The 12,901-nt window shown below is 48.4% G+C and overlaps 1 protein-coding gene across 1 annotated transcript; it reads left to right on the top strand.

Moving 5' to 3' along the window:
* Window positions 1-251: 251 nt before the first annotated feature.
* Window positions 252-3,125, top strand: SCGB2B2 (secretoglobin family 2B member 2). The gene is made up of 3 exons (XM_017847900.1): window positions 252-2,066; window positions 2,211-2,395; window positions 2,971-3,125. The coding sequence occupies exons 1-3, from the start codon at window positions 2,006-2,008 to the stop codon at window positions 3,010-3,012; spliced, it is 288 nt and encodes a 95-aa protein (XP_017703389.1). The 5' UTR covers window positions 252-2,005; the 3' UTR covers window positions 3,013-3,125.
* The last annotated feature ends 9,776 nt before the right edge of the window (window positions 3,126-12,901 follow it).

The raw sequence follows: 12,901 nt of genomic DNA, 5'->3' as shown, positions 1-12,901 counted from the left end.
CCCCAGTGACTCACAGCCTGCCCCGAGGCTGCAGAGCCCATGGGGTCCCAGAATGGAAAGCCAGCGATCAGGTGGCTGTGCGACAGCAGGGCCCATAGGGAAGCAGCTTGAGCAGGCACAGACAGTGACGAAACAGAGGAAGCTTCCATGCTAAGATCCAGCCCCTGCGGACAGCAGCTCGGTGAGAAGGTGGGATGAGGGATGGCCCACCCTATCCCTGCTCAGAGCTGGGTGACCCGCACGGGGGTGAGGGAAGCAGCCCAGGCTGCAGGCACCACAGGTGGCAGGGATGTCACAGTAAGTGGCCCACCAGGGAGTGGCAGTGGCCTCCATCCTCCCTGCTCAGCCACAGCCCCTGCTTTAGTGCCTGCCAGTCCAACTGTCAACTCATCCACTCAACTTTACAACTGGAATGTGGGGGCATTCAGGGCCCTGCCACAGGTGACGGCCACTCTAAGTCCTACCCGGTGCTGGGTAGGTCCTTTAAGAGGCCCAAGTCCTGGGCACTGCTATGAGGTTCCCTACATGCACAGAGTGACGGCTCATGCCTGGCCTAGGTGAGCCCACTCAGTGTAGGTGGCACAGCCTAATCTAGGAACTGCTCTGCATTTCTACGTGGCTCTCAGCAGCTCAATGAGCGTCCTCTGCACTGGGCGTGTCCCTCAGGTGCTCCTAGCCAGAACTACCCTTGACACAGTAGGGCACAAAGCACTATAGGAGTGGCACTGGCACCCAAGTGTACGAGTGTCAGCATCCCTGCTGCCTTCCCCACCCCTAGCTGTCCCCACCTGCTGATTCTGCCCCTGGGGTCACCCTTACTATTCAGGGTCCTGTCAGGAGACAGAACTCATGTGAGTGACATCAGCTGCTCACATGTAGGTGTTGGGAAAAGGGTTTGTGGGGTGCCTGTATAAACTGGCCATACAAATATGGGACAATAAGTTGTGGAAAGCCACAAGAGGCCTCTGAGGAGGAAAGCCTCCTAATTGCCATCACGTTCCCATGACCAGAGCAAGATCCGTTCTCTTATCTGTAAACACTGTGTTCAAGGAGAAAGACACTTCTTTGAAACACTGGAAGGTGGACAGATGTGCAGGCTCCTAGTTAAGTGGCTCCCACTAGCTCCTCTCCGATAAGTTAAAGATATGCTGTTTGCGCACAAAGGAGATGCATTTAAACCGCTGTTGCTATAGATTATGCCTATGATGCACTGCCACCCTTTCCCTGTTTCACCCTGAACATCTGCATCTTAGATCTAAGTGATTGTACTCAATAAATAGTGAGGAGACCAGAGCTCGGCACCTTTTTCAGCTTCCACATTTTGCACTGGCCCCCTGGTTCCCCACTTTTCACTCTTAACTTGTTTCTTCTCAATGCTTTGTCACCACCAGACTTCGGGTACCCTACAGGTGGTGTTGAGGTTGGCCTCCCACATGTAGAGTCCCTTCACTGTGTCACATGTGTCCCTAACACACTTGCTCATCTCATGTCCTTTAGGTTCTGTGTTTTACTCCAGATAATGTTCCTTGAATCTAAATTACAGTTTACTAATTTCTCAAAAGCTGCACCTAATGTGCTATCCATTCAGACAAACACACTCGCTTAGCAAATGTTTGTTGAGCCAGTACTCAGTGGCAGATTCTGTGGCAGGGCATGCCAAGTGCAGACACATGTTTGCCAAGACTCAGGGTCACATGTGCATGCACACTTGGACCTGCAGGCTCACAGCAGTGCTCAGCCTGCTCCCAATCCCAATGTCCAGGGAGGACAGAGAATGTCACAACACCCAACCCCTCCCACTGCATGCTGAGCCCAGTTCCTGATACGCTGCCACCACAACAGCATGGCCCAGGGCTGAAGGTCTCTCTGCAGACCTGTCCTGACCACATTCACACACACACACACACACATATACACAAGAGGCGTGTCCCTTGCTCAGGTATACATAAAGCTCACCCATCACCAAATTCCGTGCCTGTGCCTGCTGGGACCAGACTCCGCTGTCATGAGGGTGACATCTGCCCCCTGTGCTTTTCTGCTGGTTCTGATCTGCAGTGTCCAGCTGGGTGAGAAAGAGGCGAGCAGGGCTGGGAGGAAGCGGGTGGCCCTGCTCCTTCACTCTCATCACCATCCCAGGGTCTCACTGGCCATGGGAGGTTTCGCTGAATTCTGACCTCCTCTGCTTTCTTATCTCACCTTATCCACCACAGGGGATGCCTGCCTGGCTATCAATAAACTGCTTGGGAATGTTGTGTTTGATGTGTCCCAAGACCTCCTGAAGGAGGAGCTTGCTCCTTACAACCCCAGTCCCCTGACTGAGGAGTCCTTCCTCAAGATCCAGCAATGCTTTGCCAACGTCTCCGTGAAAGAAAGATTTGCTCATTCATTTGTTATTGTGAGTATGCCCTGGGGGACCTGCACACGCTACATGGGTACACATCCCAGACCTGCACTTCCCTGCACTTGCCTTCCATCCCGCTTTCCATATTTCAAGCAGGAAGCCACATCCCAGGATGCCCACAATCAGATGAAGGCCCCCACCTGCCCCAACAGGGCCCTCCTGCCTCACCTCTCCAAGTCCTTGACCCAGACACTGCAACTCTGCAAGGGGAGAATCTCTGCCCCTGGTGCCCGGGAGAGGCCCAGGCATGCAGGGAACCACAGTCACTGCACCAATGCACTGATGATGAGTACACAGCAACACACGCTCACAAAGGATGCTATTAACAGCAACACACATACCCCATACCTGCACACACACATGTATACACGTGCTACACCAAAACATGCCGAGTCACACTCAAGCAGGAGTCACAACCCACATCCACCATCTTTGTCCAGAGCCTGGGATCCCCAAGAAGCAGACACACTTAAGGAGCTCCCCTGAGCTCTGGGACCGGGCAGTAACGATGAGTCTGGGGAGCCTTTCACAGAGGCCACCAGCTCCTCTCTTTCTTCTTTTTCCAACAGATGAAGATCCTTCAGAGTCCCGATTGCGTAGATGCATCATGATCTGAGGACCCCTGCAGATCAAATATTGGTCCTCCTGCCTTCCTTTGGGCTTCCCACCTTCCTGACCTGGCTCTGTTTATCACTACAGAGACCCCAATAAACACCTGCAGCTCAGCTCTGTGTTCTGGAATCTGTGTGGGGTTGGCTTTGACGGCATGTGCAGAGTGTGACCAGGGTCCAAGTGTGAAAATACATGACTGAGGAAGAACTCACCAGATGTAGCATAGACGTGCCTGTTTTCTTTTTGGCAGGGAGGAGGGTGGCTGGAGTGCATTGGCGCAATCTTGGCTCACAGAAGCCTCCACCTTCTGGGTTCAAGCAATTCTCCTACCTCTGCCTCCTGAGTAGCAGAATATAGCCACACACCACCACACCTGGCTAATTTTTGTATTTTTAGTAGAGACAGGGTTTTGCCATGTTGGCCAGGCTGGTCTCAAACTCCTACCTCAACCTCCAAAGTGCTAGAATTACAGGCATGAGCCACCGTGCCCAGCCGATATGCCTGTTTTCTGAGCCCAGGAAATCAACCTTAACACACTTCTCCATCTCCACCTACCCAAGCCGTCCTTTTTTCTCCCCCTATCTCTACTCCACAACCCCTCAGTGCAGACCCTCCAGGGCTCCCCAGGACTCAGGATGCTGGAGACTGGGAAATCCCACCCTCCTGGCTGAGTCACAGGCCTCAGAGTCCCCATAAATACCTGCAGCTCAGCTCTGCTCCTGGGGCTGGTGGGACCAGGCAATCTGCATGAGGCCATGGGTCTGTGTGGCCATATCACCATGACAGGGGACATTGACATTGAGGTCACAGGGAACGAGTGCCACCCTCAGACATGGCCCCTGTCTCCCACCTCACCTCAGTTGATTCCGTCTTCGATGGAGGTCTCAGTGGCCTTCAATATACTGATGAGGCTCCATCAACTCCTTCTGGGGGAGGTCCCTCCCCAAACCTCAGGCCCTTTCCACAGGCCCCTTGGACCTCCCAGGCAGTGGTCGCCTACCCCTATCAGCTCACACTACCCTAGACTCCTGAAGGGGTGGCCTACCCCACCACACCTGTGGGCGTTTCTCGTTAGGTGGAACGAGAGACCTGAGAAAAGAAATGAGACACAGAGATAATGTATAGAGAAAGAAAAAGTGGGCCCAGGGGACCTGTGCTCAGCATACAGAGGACCCACACCGGCACCGGTCTCTGAGTTCCCTTAGTATTTATTGATAATTATCTTTACCATCTTAAAGAAAAGGAAGCGGCAGGATAATAAGATCATTATAGGGAGAAAGTCAGCAGTAAGACATATGAATAAAGTTCTCTGTGACATGAATAAGTTTAAGGAAAAGTGCTATGCCTTGATATGCATATGTAAACATCTCCATAAACCTTTTTAGTGCATAAAGAGCAGCATTGTGCTAGCAAGTCCCACCTTTCGCCCTAAGGCGGTTTTCTCCTTTCTCAGTAAACAGAACATACAATCAGGTTTTATACCAAGATGTTCCATTGCCCAGGGACGGGCAGGAGACAGATGCTTTTCTCTATCTCAACTGCCAACAACCGCCAAGAGGCCTTCTTTCCTCTTGTACTAGTCCTCCTCAGCACAGACCCTTCACGGGTGTCAGGCTGGGGGACGATCAGGTCTTTCCCTTCCCACGAGGCCATATTTCAGACCATCACATGGGGAGAAACCTTGGACAATACCTAGCTTTCCTAGGCAGAGGTCCCCGTGACCTTTGGCAGTGTGCATGTCCCTGGGTACTTGAGATTAACAGAACGGTGATGACTTTTAACCAGCAAGCTGCCTTCAGGCACTTGTTTAACAAAGCACACCCTGCACAGCCCAAAATCCTTTAAACCTTGAGTCACCACAGCACATGTCTCTTGGAAGGACAGGGTTGGGGGTAGGGTCACAGATTAACAGCATCTCAAATACAGAACAAAATAGAGTCTCTTATGTCTACTTCTTTCTATATAGACACAGTAACAGTCTGATCTTTCTTTCTTTTCCCCACAGACTCCTCCCTCTCTGTCCCACCCAGGTGTCTCTCAGATGACACCCTCCAAACCTTGTCCCTCCCTCCTACTCAGGTCACCGAGACCTCCATCCCTCTGAGTCTCCCTGCCTCCAGCCTCACTCCCCTTCCATGGGAAAACCAGCCTGGATCTTCTTTCTCCCTGGATCTTTGAGGGCTCATTTCCCTACAGGTGCCTATCCACCCCTCAGCAGCGCACACACGGCTGGCCAGGACCAGGCTCCACTGCTGACCACCTCATCTTTGCACTCCCAGATTTCCTTTCAACATTCTCCTCCTCCCTCACTCCCACTGCCCCAAATGCCCTTTCTCCCTTCTACCCATTCTCCTTGTCATCACTCAGATGTCATCTCCTCCCAGGTCACACGTTTCAGTCCCCCATCTCCAGACACATCTTCTCCCCTCTGTTCCCAGAATTGGTCTCATTTAATGCACTTTCATCCCAGTCCTCATCCATCCACTCAGCCAGGGAAGGAGTGTCTCCTGCCACACATCAGGCCCTTTCCCAGAGTCGGGCACCCAGTGGAAAACAAGGCAGGTGAGGGCCCTGCTTCCCTGAAGTTCACATCCAAGGTGAAGAGGGGGTTGCAAAGCTGAAGAAAATTGTAATAGTGATGACAACCACAAGGACCACCCAACAGCGAAATGTGATCGGGTGGAACTGGCTTGGGGTGCCACACTGGGTCAGGTGGTCCCAGAAGGCATGTGAGGAGACATGTCTTCCCTGAGTCCTGAAGAACCTGAGGCAGCCACCAGGTGAAGGTCTGGGGCAGTGAATGCAGTGTGATGAGAAAGGATTTAGTGTGTTGGAGAAATGGCCAGTGCACCTGGAACAAGGGACAGCGGGGAAGGAGGTCACGTCAGAAAACGAGGCAAGTGCCAGGTCACGCAGGACCTTGCAGAAAGGTGAATCCTTTCCATGTACAGTGAAAAATCCTGGGAGGGGAGGAGCAGGACTTACGAGGTCATGCTTTCCCTGTTGAAATAGAGTAATGGGGGTGGCAGTGGAGGCAGGAAGACCAACCGGGAGTCCCTGTGGCCATCCAGGTAGACACTATGGCCTTGTCACAGTGCAGCCCTGGAGAGACACGAGGGAGACAGAGGCTGGGGCAGCACTGACAGCGCCTGCTGTTGAATTGAATAGTGGAGAGAACGGGAATCAAAATGATCCCATCACATTTGGGCTGGAGCAGCTGGCTGGATGCGATGCCACTGCTGAGAGGTGAAGCCTGGGGAGAAGCAGGTTTAGGGCAAAGATCCGGAGTCCCATGCTAGCCTGGATAAGTTTCCCACATCCAAGACATCCATTGGCTACCCAGGAGGATGGGACACAGTGGGTGTGAGACGCTCTAGTTTGGAGCTCATGGAAGAGTTGGGCCTGAAGACCAAAACATGTACATTTCAGCATTTCAGTGGAATTAAAATCTGTGGAGCTAAAGAAAATAATAAAGATCATGCTACTTATTCAGTCTCAATTAAAACTCAACTTTTAGCAATCAAAGATAGAGAGTTTCAACTAGAAGTAAATGAAAAGAGTTAGAAATGCCCTGAGAAATTTTGGACGAACATGTTATTGATATGAATACTTCGAGATGCAAAAGCATCTCACATGTGTTTGAAAGAATAAGGAAAATGTCAGAGAATATGCGTCACTGAAGACGAACCTACCCATGATCTGTCAGTTGTCCTGAAATTGAGTAATTTCTTAAAATGACAATGTCCTGTGAGAGTTTACTTCAACTAAAATGCTTACAACTCTGTTATTCTTAATGATACATGATGATCTCTGTAGCTGTTGGTATAAGGAATTATATTCCCTACTTGTATGTTTTATAGAATATTGAATTTCAGCCATAACTTAGTAATATTAACCTAGCACTATATGGAGGTCCTCTGGCACCCACAGAAATGCCTCATCCACATCTGCTTCAGCAAGAATCTTGCTGCCCAACTGTAGGAAGTGCTGTCTCTGAAACAGCTGAAAGAATGGAAGGATAGATGGATAGCTGGACCGATGGATTGTTGGATGGATGGGTGGGTAGATGCATCCATGGATAGATGATGGATGGATGGATGAACAGATGGATGGATGGATGGATGGATGATGAGTGCATGGATAGATGGAAAATAGAATCATAGCTGAGATCCATGTTCCATTTGAGAGAAGTCAGGTCAGGACATGAGGACACCTGGGACCTCCTCCAGGCCCTGTGTCCTTGGGCTGTGCAGGACCTTGGAGGTGGAAACCATACCCCTTCTGATTTCAGTCCCCTCCTGTAAAATGTGAGAGAAGTGGGCCAGGTAATATCCTCAGGTGTGGTCTAGGGACAACAGGCTTCAAAGCCACTCTCAGGGTTGAAATGGGGTCATACCCACATTCCTGGTTTCACAGGGCTTGTATCCAAGGGCATATTCAGAGAACTTGTGATGAAGAAACGAGTAAACAATGAGCAGGTGGTTTTATGTCCTTGTTGATTCTGACCTGGATTATAGCAGATGCTTCCTTCCTCCAGGACCAACTCCCTGGGCTCCAGGCCCTCCCCACAGCTGCCAGAGTGACCTTCCCTGCACTCCATGGCAGCACCCGCGGCTCCAGGAAAAGCCCTTGGGGGCTCCTGATCCTCCTTCCTCAGGACAAAACGCAGGCCCTGTGCAGGTGATTGGAGGCCCACATCTTCTCTCCCCACACCTGCCTTGGACACACCCTCCTCCTCCATCATCCACACTGCCCTGGGATCTGGTCCATGGCTGTAGGTCTCACCCCCTTGGCTGCAGCACAAAGAGTCACCATGATGACAAGCCCTTCTCCACTGAGTCTGTGTGGGGAACCATGGCCCATCCTGTCAGCTCCCTCTTTCCTCTTCCCTCCTCCCTGCAGCCTCCAACTCTGCTCATCTCCCCTCGTCCATGACAGTCAGAGCCCCTGGAGGCCACAACCTGAGTCCACCTTCCTACTGGGTTCCTTGACCTACTAATAGGATACAAAAGGCACAGGGACATTTTAATGCCTTAAGTGCAACTGAGACCCTTCAGACCTGTCACTCAGGTCCAGGGGCCTCCGAGGACTCCTGAGCAAAACCTCTGCCAGGCTCCCACCAACTCAGAGCTGGCCTCCTGCCCTAGCTCTGAGCTACTCCCTGCTAGAAGACAGGTCACTGAGCCATCCTCTCTGCCCTGACCAGCGCTCCCCACATCTCCCTTTAGCTCAGTCTCATTTACCTTTCCTGCCTGAGGTCAGCCTCCCACACCCTCCAGAGTCACCTCACAGGGTCACACCAGTCTTAGGTGGGCAGGACATCTAAGTGTTGACCTTCCCATAGCCTCCCTCCAACCCCTAAGTCATTGCCCAGAATGCAGAGGTGACCTCTTAGAGTCCAGGTCTCATTGCATCACCACACACCCCAGACACCTGCCCATATCTCTCAGCATAGAGTCCAGGACACACAATAGGCAGGACTCAGCCTGCTGACCTTGAGAACTGATCCTCCACGCTCCTTCTATATACCCCAGCTTTCTACTTTGCTGGGCTGCATCTCTCAGGTTTCTTTTTGTCTCTGACCTCTGCCAGGGTGGTTCCAACACCTGACCTTCTCCAAGTCTCCTTCTCCAAGTTCTCCTTCTCCAAGTCAAGAGTGAACTCTTAGCACCCCCATTTCTTTCTCCTCCATCCATCAGTCACCCCATATGTGCCCTGAGGGGTGTGACCAGGTCACCAATGCCCTGTGTGTCTCCTGCATGGGCTCTGCATGACTTCACTAGACACTGGGTCATGTTGGTTGAGTGCACAGGACATCAGTAGAAAGTCTAGTGAGAGAGGGACTGGATCGGGAGATGGAGCATCCGACCCCTGTGGGGCGGCAAGCCCTGGGGCTAAGCATGCCAGAGGTCTGGAAACTCACCAGGCCTGACATTTACCTTTCTGTTTTAATTCCAAAAAAAACTATGAAGGTTGGAGATCTTCCAGCCGAGTCAATAACAATAAGAAGCATTTCCTGGTGCCGTTCAGCCAAGGCTCCTGCCCACCTGGCTCAACCCGACTCACACTGGTATGCAGACCTTTGGCCTGGGTGACTGCCACATCACTGAGGAAGTGGGCCTCAGCCAGGGGCGAATTTTCATGATTAGATTTTCTCTCATTAGAGGCTGTCATGAACAACAATACAACCACCACTTTGAAAACCTAGTGGAAATGTATAAATTCCTGAAAAAATACAACCTACCAAGATTGAACTGAAAAGAAATCAAACTTTTGAACAGACCAATTACACGCGACAAATTGAATCTGTAATAAAATGTCTCCTCCTATCAAAGAAAATTCCAGACTCCGATGGCTTCACTGCAGAATTCTGCCAAATATTTAGGAGGAATTAATAGCAATTCTTCTCAAACTCTTCCAGAAAATTGAAGAGTAGAGAATTCTTCCAAATTCAGTTTACAAGGCAACCATTATCCAAATATTAAAACCAGGGAAGGACACAACAACAAAGAAAACTATAGGCCAATATCACTGAGAAACATGGATGCAAACATCCTCCACAAAATACTAGCCAACCAAATGAAGCAGCACATCAAAGCGATCATTCCCATGCCAAATGGAATTCAACCCAGGGATGCAAGGATGGTTCCTGATACACAAATCCACAAATAAGACACATCATATCAACAGAATGAGTACAAGAACCATATGATCATCTCGATAGGTGCAGAAAAAGCATGATAAAATTCAAGCCCTTCATGGCAAAAACTCTTAACAAACTGGGTATAGAAGGAATGTAGCCCAACACAATAAATCAAAGTATGGCAAGCCCACAGCCTATTCACATCATAGTGAATAGGGAAAAGTACAAAGCTGTTCCTCTAAGATCTGGAACAAGGCAAGAATGTCCATTGTGGCCACTTTTATTCAATGTAGCAATGAAAGTCCTAGCCAATTAGTACAGCCATTAGGAAAAACACTATGAGGGTTGCTCAAAAAACTAAAAATAGATTTACCATATGATCAAGCAATTCTATTAGTGGGTACGCATCCAGACAAAAGGAAATCAGTACATCAAAGAGGCATCTGCACTCTCGTGTTTATTGCAGCACTGTACACAATGGACAAAACATGGAATCAACCTAAGTGGCCATGAACATGTGAACAGATAAAGAAAATATGGTATAAATACACAATGGAATATGATTTAACCATGAAAAAGAATAAAATGCTGTCTTTTGCAGCAACATGGATGAGCTTCAAGTAATTGTGTTAAGCAAAAGAAGCCAAGGCACACAAAGAGAAAGCCTGTATGTTCTCACTCATATGTGGAAGGTTAAAAAGTTGCTTTCATAAGAGAGTACAGAATAATGGTTACTTGAGGCAAGGAAGAGTTGAGGGAGGTGAGGGGATAGCCAAAGGTTGATGGATGGATACAAAAGTGCAGCTAGATAGGAAGAATAAGTTCTAGTGTTCTATAGGATTGGAGGGTGACTGTATTACACAATTTATTGTACATTTTCAAATACCTAGAAGAGCAGATACTGCATGTTCCCAACACGATCAATGTTTGAGGAGATGTATATGCTAATCATCCTGCTTTGATCATTACACATTGTATACATGTATTGAAATATCATATTGTATCCCATAAATATGTGCAATTATTATTGTGTCCATTTAAAATAATAATAAAAGCAAAAGAAGAAATGAAAAAGCTACAGTCTATAATCTGCAATGAACATAGATTTTTTTTTTTTATTTTTTGAGACGGAGTCTTGCTCTGTCGCCCAGGCTGGAGTGCAGTGGCCGGATCTCAGCTCACTGCAAGCTCCTCCTCCCGGGTTCACGCCATTCTCCTGCCTCAGCCTCCCAAGTAGCTGGGACCACAGGCGCCCGCCACCTCGCCCGGCTAGTTTTTTGTATTTTTAGTAGAGATGGGTTTTCACCGTGTTAGCCAGGATGGTCTCAATCTCCTGACCTCATGATCCACCCGTCTCGGCCTCCCAAAGTGCTGGGATTACAGGCTTGAGCCACCACGCCCGGCCAAACATAGATTTTTAAATCTTCAATAAAATACTAGAAAATCAAATTTGAACACAAATTAACAGAATTATAAAATATGACTGAGTAGAATTTATCCCTGAAATGAAATGATAGTTCCACATATGCAAATCAATCAATGTGGCATACCACATTAACATAATGAAGAATAAAAACTGGCCAAGTGCGGCGGCTCATACCTGTAATCCCAGCACTTTGGGAGGCCGAGGCCGACAAATCACGAGGTCAGGAGATTGAGACCATCTGGCTAACATGGTGAAATCCCATCTCTACAGAAAATACAAAAAAATTAGCCCAGCATAGTGGCAGGCACCTGTATTTCAGCTGCTCAGGAGGCTGAGGCAGGAGAATGGCGTGAACCCAGGAGGTGGAGCTTGCAGTGAGCCAAGATCACGCCACTGCACTCCAGCCGGGGCGACAGAACAAGACTTCCTCAAAAAAAAAAAAAAAAAAAAAAGAATAGAAACCACAGGATCATCTTAAAACACATAGAGAAAGCACTTGGCAATATTCAACATCCATTCGTATTAAAACCATCAACAAAATAGGTATCGAAGAAGCTTACCTCAACACAAATATGGTCATATATAAAAAGCCCACTGCTAATATAAAAATCAATAAAGAGAAACTGAAATCCTTTCCTCTAAGATCAGGAACAAGATAAAGATGCCCACTCTTACCACTTGTATTTAACATGGTATTAGAAATCCCATCCAGAGCAATGGGGCGAGAAAAAAAGAAAGGAAAAGAAAAGGCACCTAAATTTTTAAAAATGAAGTAAAACTGTATCTCTTTGAAGATCACATAATGTTGTCTGGGTGCAGTGGCTCATGCCTGTAATCCCAGCACTTTAGGAGGCTGAAGTGGGCACATCACTTGAGGTCAGATGTTCGAGACTAGGCTGGCCAACATGATCAGACTCCTGCCTTTACTGAAAATACAAAAATTAGCCAGGCATGGTGGTGCATACCTGTAATCCCAGCTGCTTTAGAGGCTGAGGCAGGAGAATCGCTTGAGCCCAAGAGGCGGAGGTTGCAGTGAGCCAAGATTGTGCCACTGCACTCCAGCCTGGGTGACAGAGGGAGACTCCATCTCAAAGAAACAAAAAATAAACACAAAAAAAGATCACATGATGTTATTAATGGAATACCTTAAAGACTCCATACACACCCAAAAGCTATAAACTAATAAACAAATTCAGTAATGTTGCAAGATACAAAATAAACCTACACAAATCAGAAGTATTTCTTATTTTTTTTTTTTTTTTTGAGACGGAGTCTCGCTCTGTCGCCCAGGCTGGAGTGCAGTGGCCGGATCTCAGCTCACTGCAAGCTCCGCCTCCTGGGTTTACGCCATTCTCCTGCCTCAGCCTCCTGAGTAGCTGGGACTACAGGTGCCCGCCACCGCGCCCGGCTAGTTTTGTATTTTTTAGTAGAGACGGGGTTTCACCATGTTAGCCAGGATGGTCTCGATCTCCCGACCTCGTGATCCGCCCGTCTCGGCCTCCCAAAGTGCCAGGATTACAGGCTTGAGCCACCGCGCCCGGCCAGAAGTATTTCTTTATACTAACAATGAACTAGCCAAGAAAAAATAATATGAAAACAATTACATTTGTAATGACAACAAAAAGAATAAAATACTTAGGATAAACTTAGCCAAAGAAGTAAAGACTTGTATGCTGAAAATTATAAAACATCGATGAAGACAATCAAAGAAGACACAGAGAAATGGAAAGACCTCGTATGTTCATGGACTTGAAGAATTTATAAGGTTAAAATATCCATTCTAGCCAAAGTATCTACAGATTCAAGCCAATCCCTATCA

This window comes from Rhinopithecus bieti, unplaced genomic scaffold, assembly GCF_001698545.2.
Source record: "Rhinopithecus bieti isolate Rb0 unplaced genomic scaffold, ASM169854v2 scaffold_30337, whole genome shotgun sequence".
Lineage (NCBI taxonomy): Eukaryota > Metazoa > Chordata > Mammalia > Primates > Cercopithecidae > Rhinopithecus > Rhinopithecus bieti.
This window is presented reverse-complemented; position numbering and strand designations above follow the sequence as displayed.

Coding starts and splice junctions, on each gene's coding strand:
- SCGB2B2 (XM_017847900.1), top strand. CDS start 2,006: ATGAGGGTGACATCTGCCCCCTGTGCTTTTCTGCTGGTTCTGATCTGC. Junction 2,067..2,210: donor GATCTGCAGTGTCCAGCTGG/GTGAGAAAGAGG, acceptor TATCCACCACAG/GGGATGCCTGCCTGGCTATC. Junction 2,396..2,970: donor TTGCTCATTCATTTGTTATT/GTGAGTATGCCC, acceptor TTTTTCCAACAG/ATGAAGATCCTTCAGAGTCC.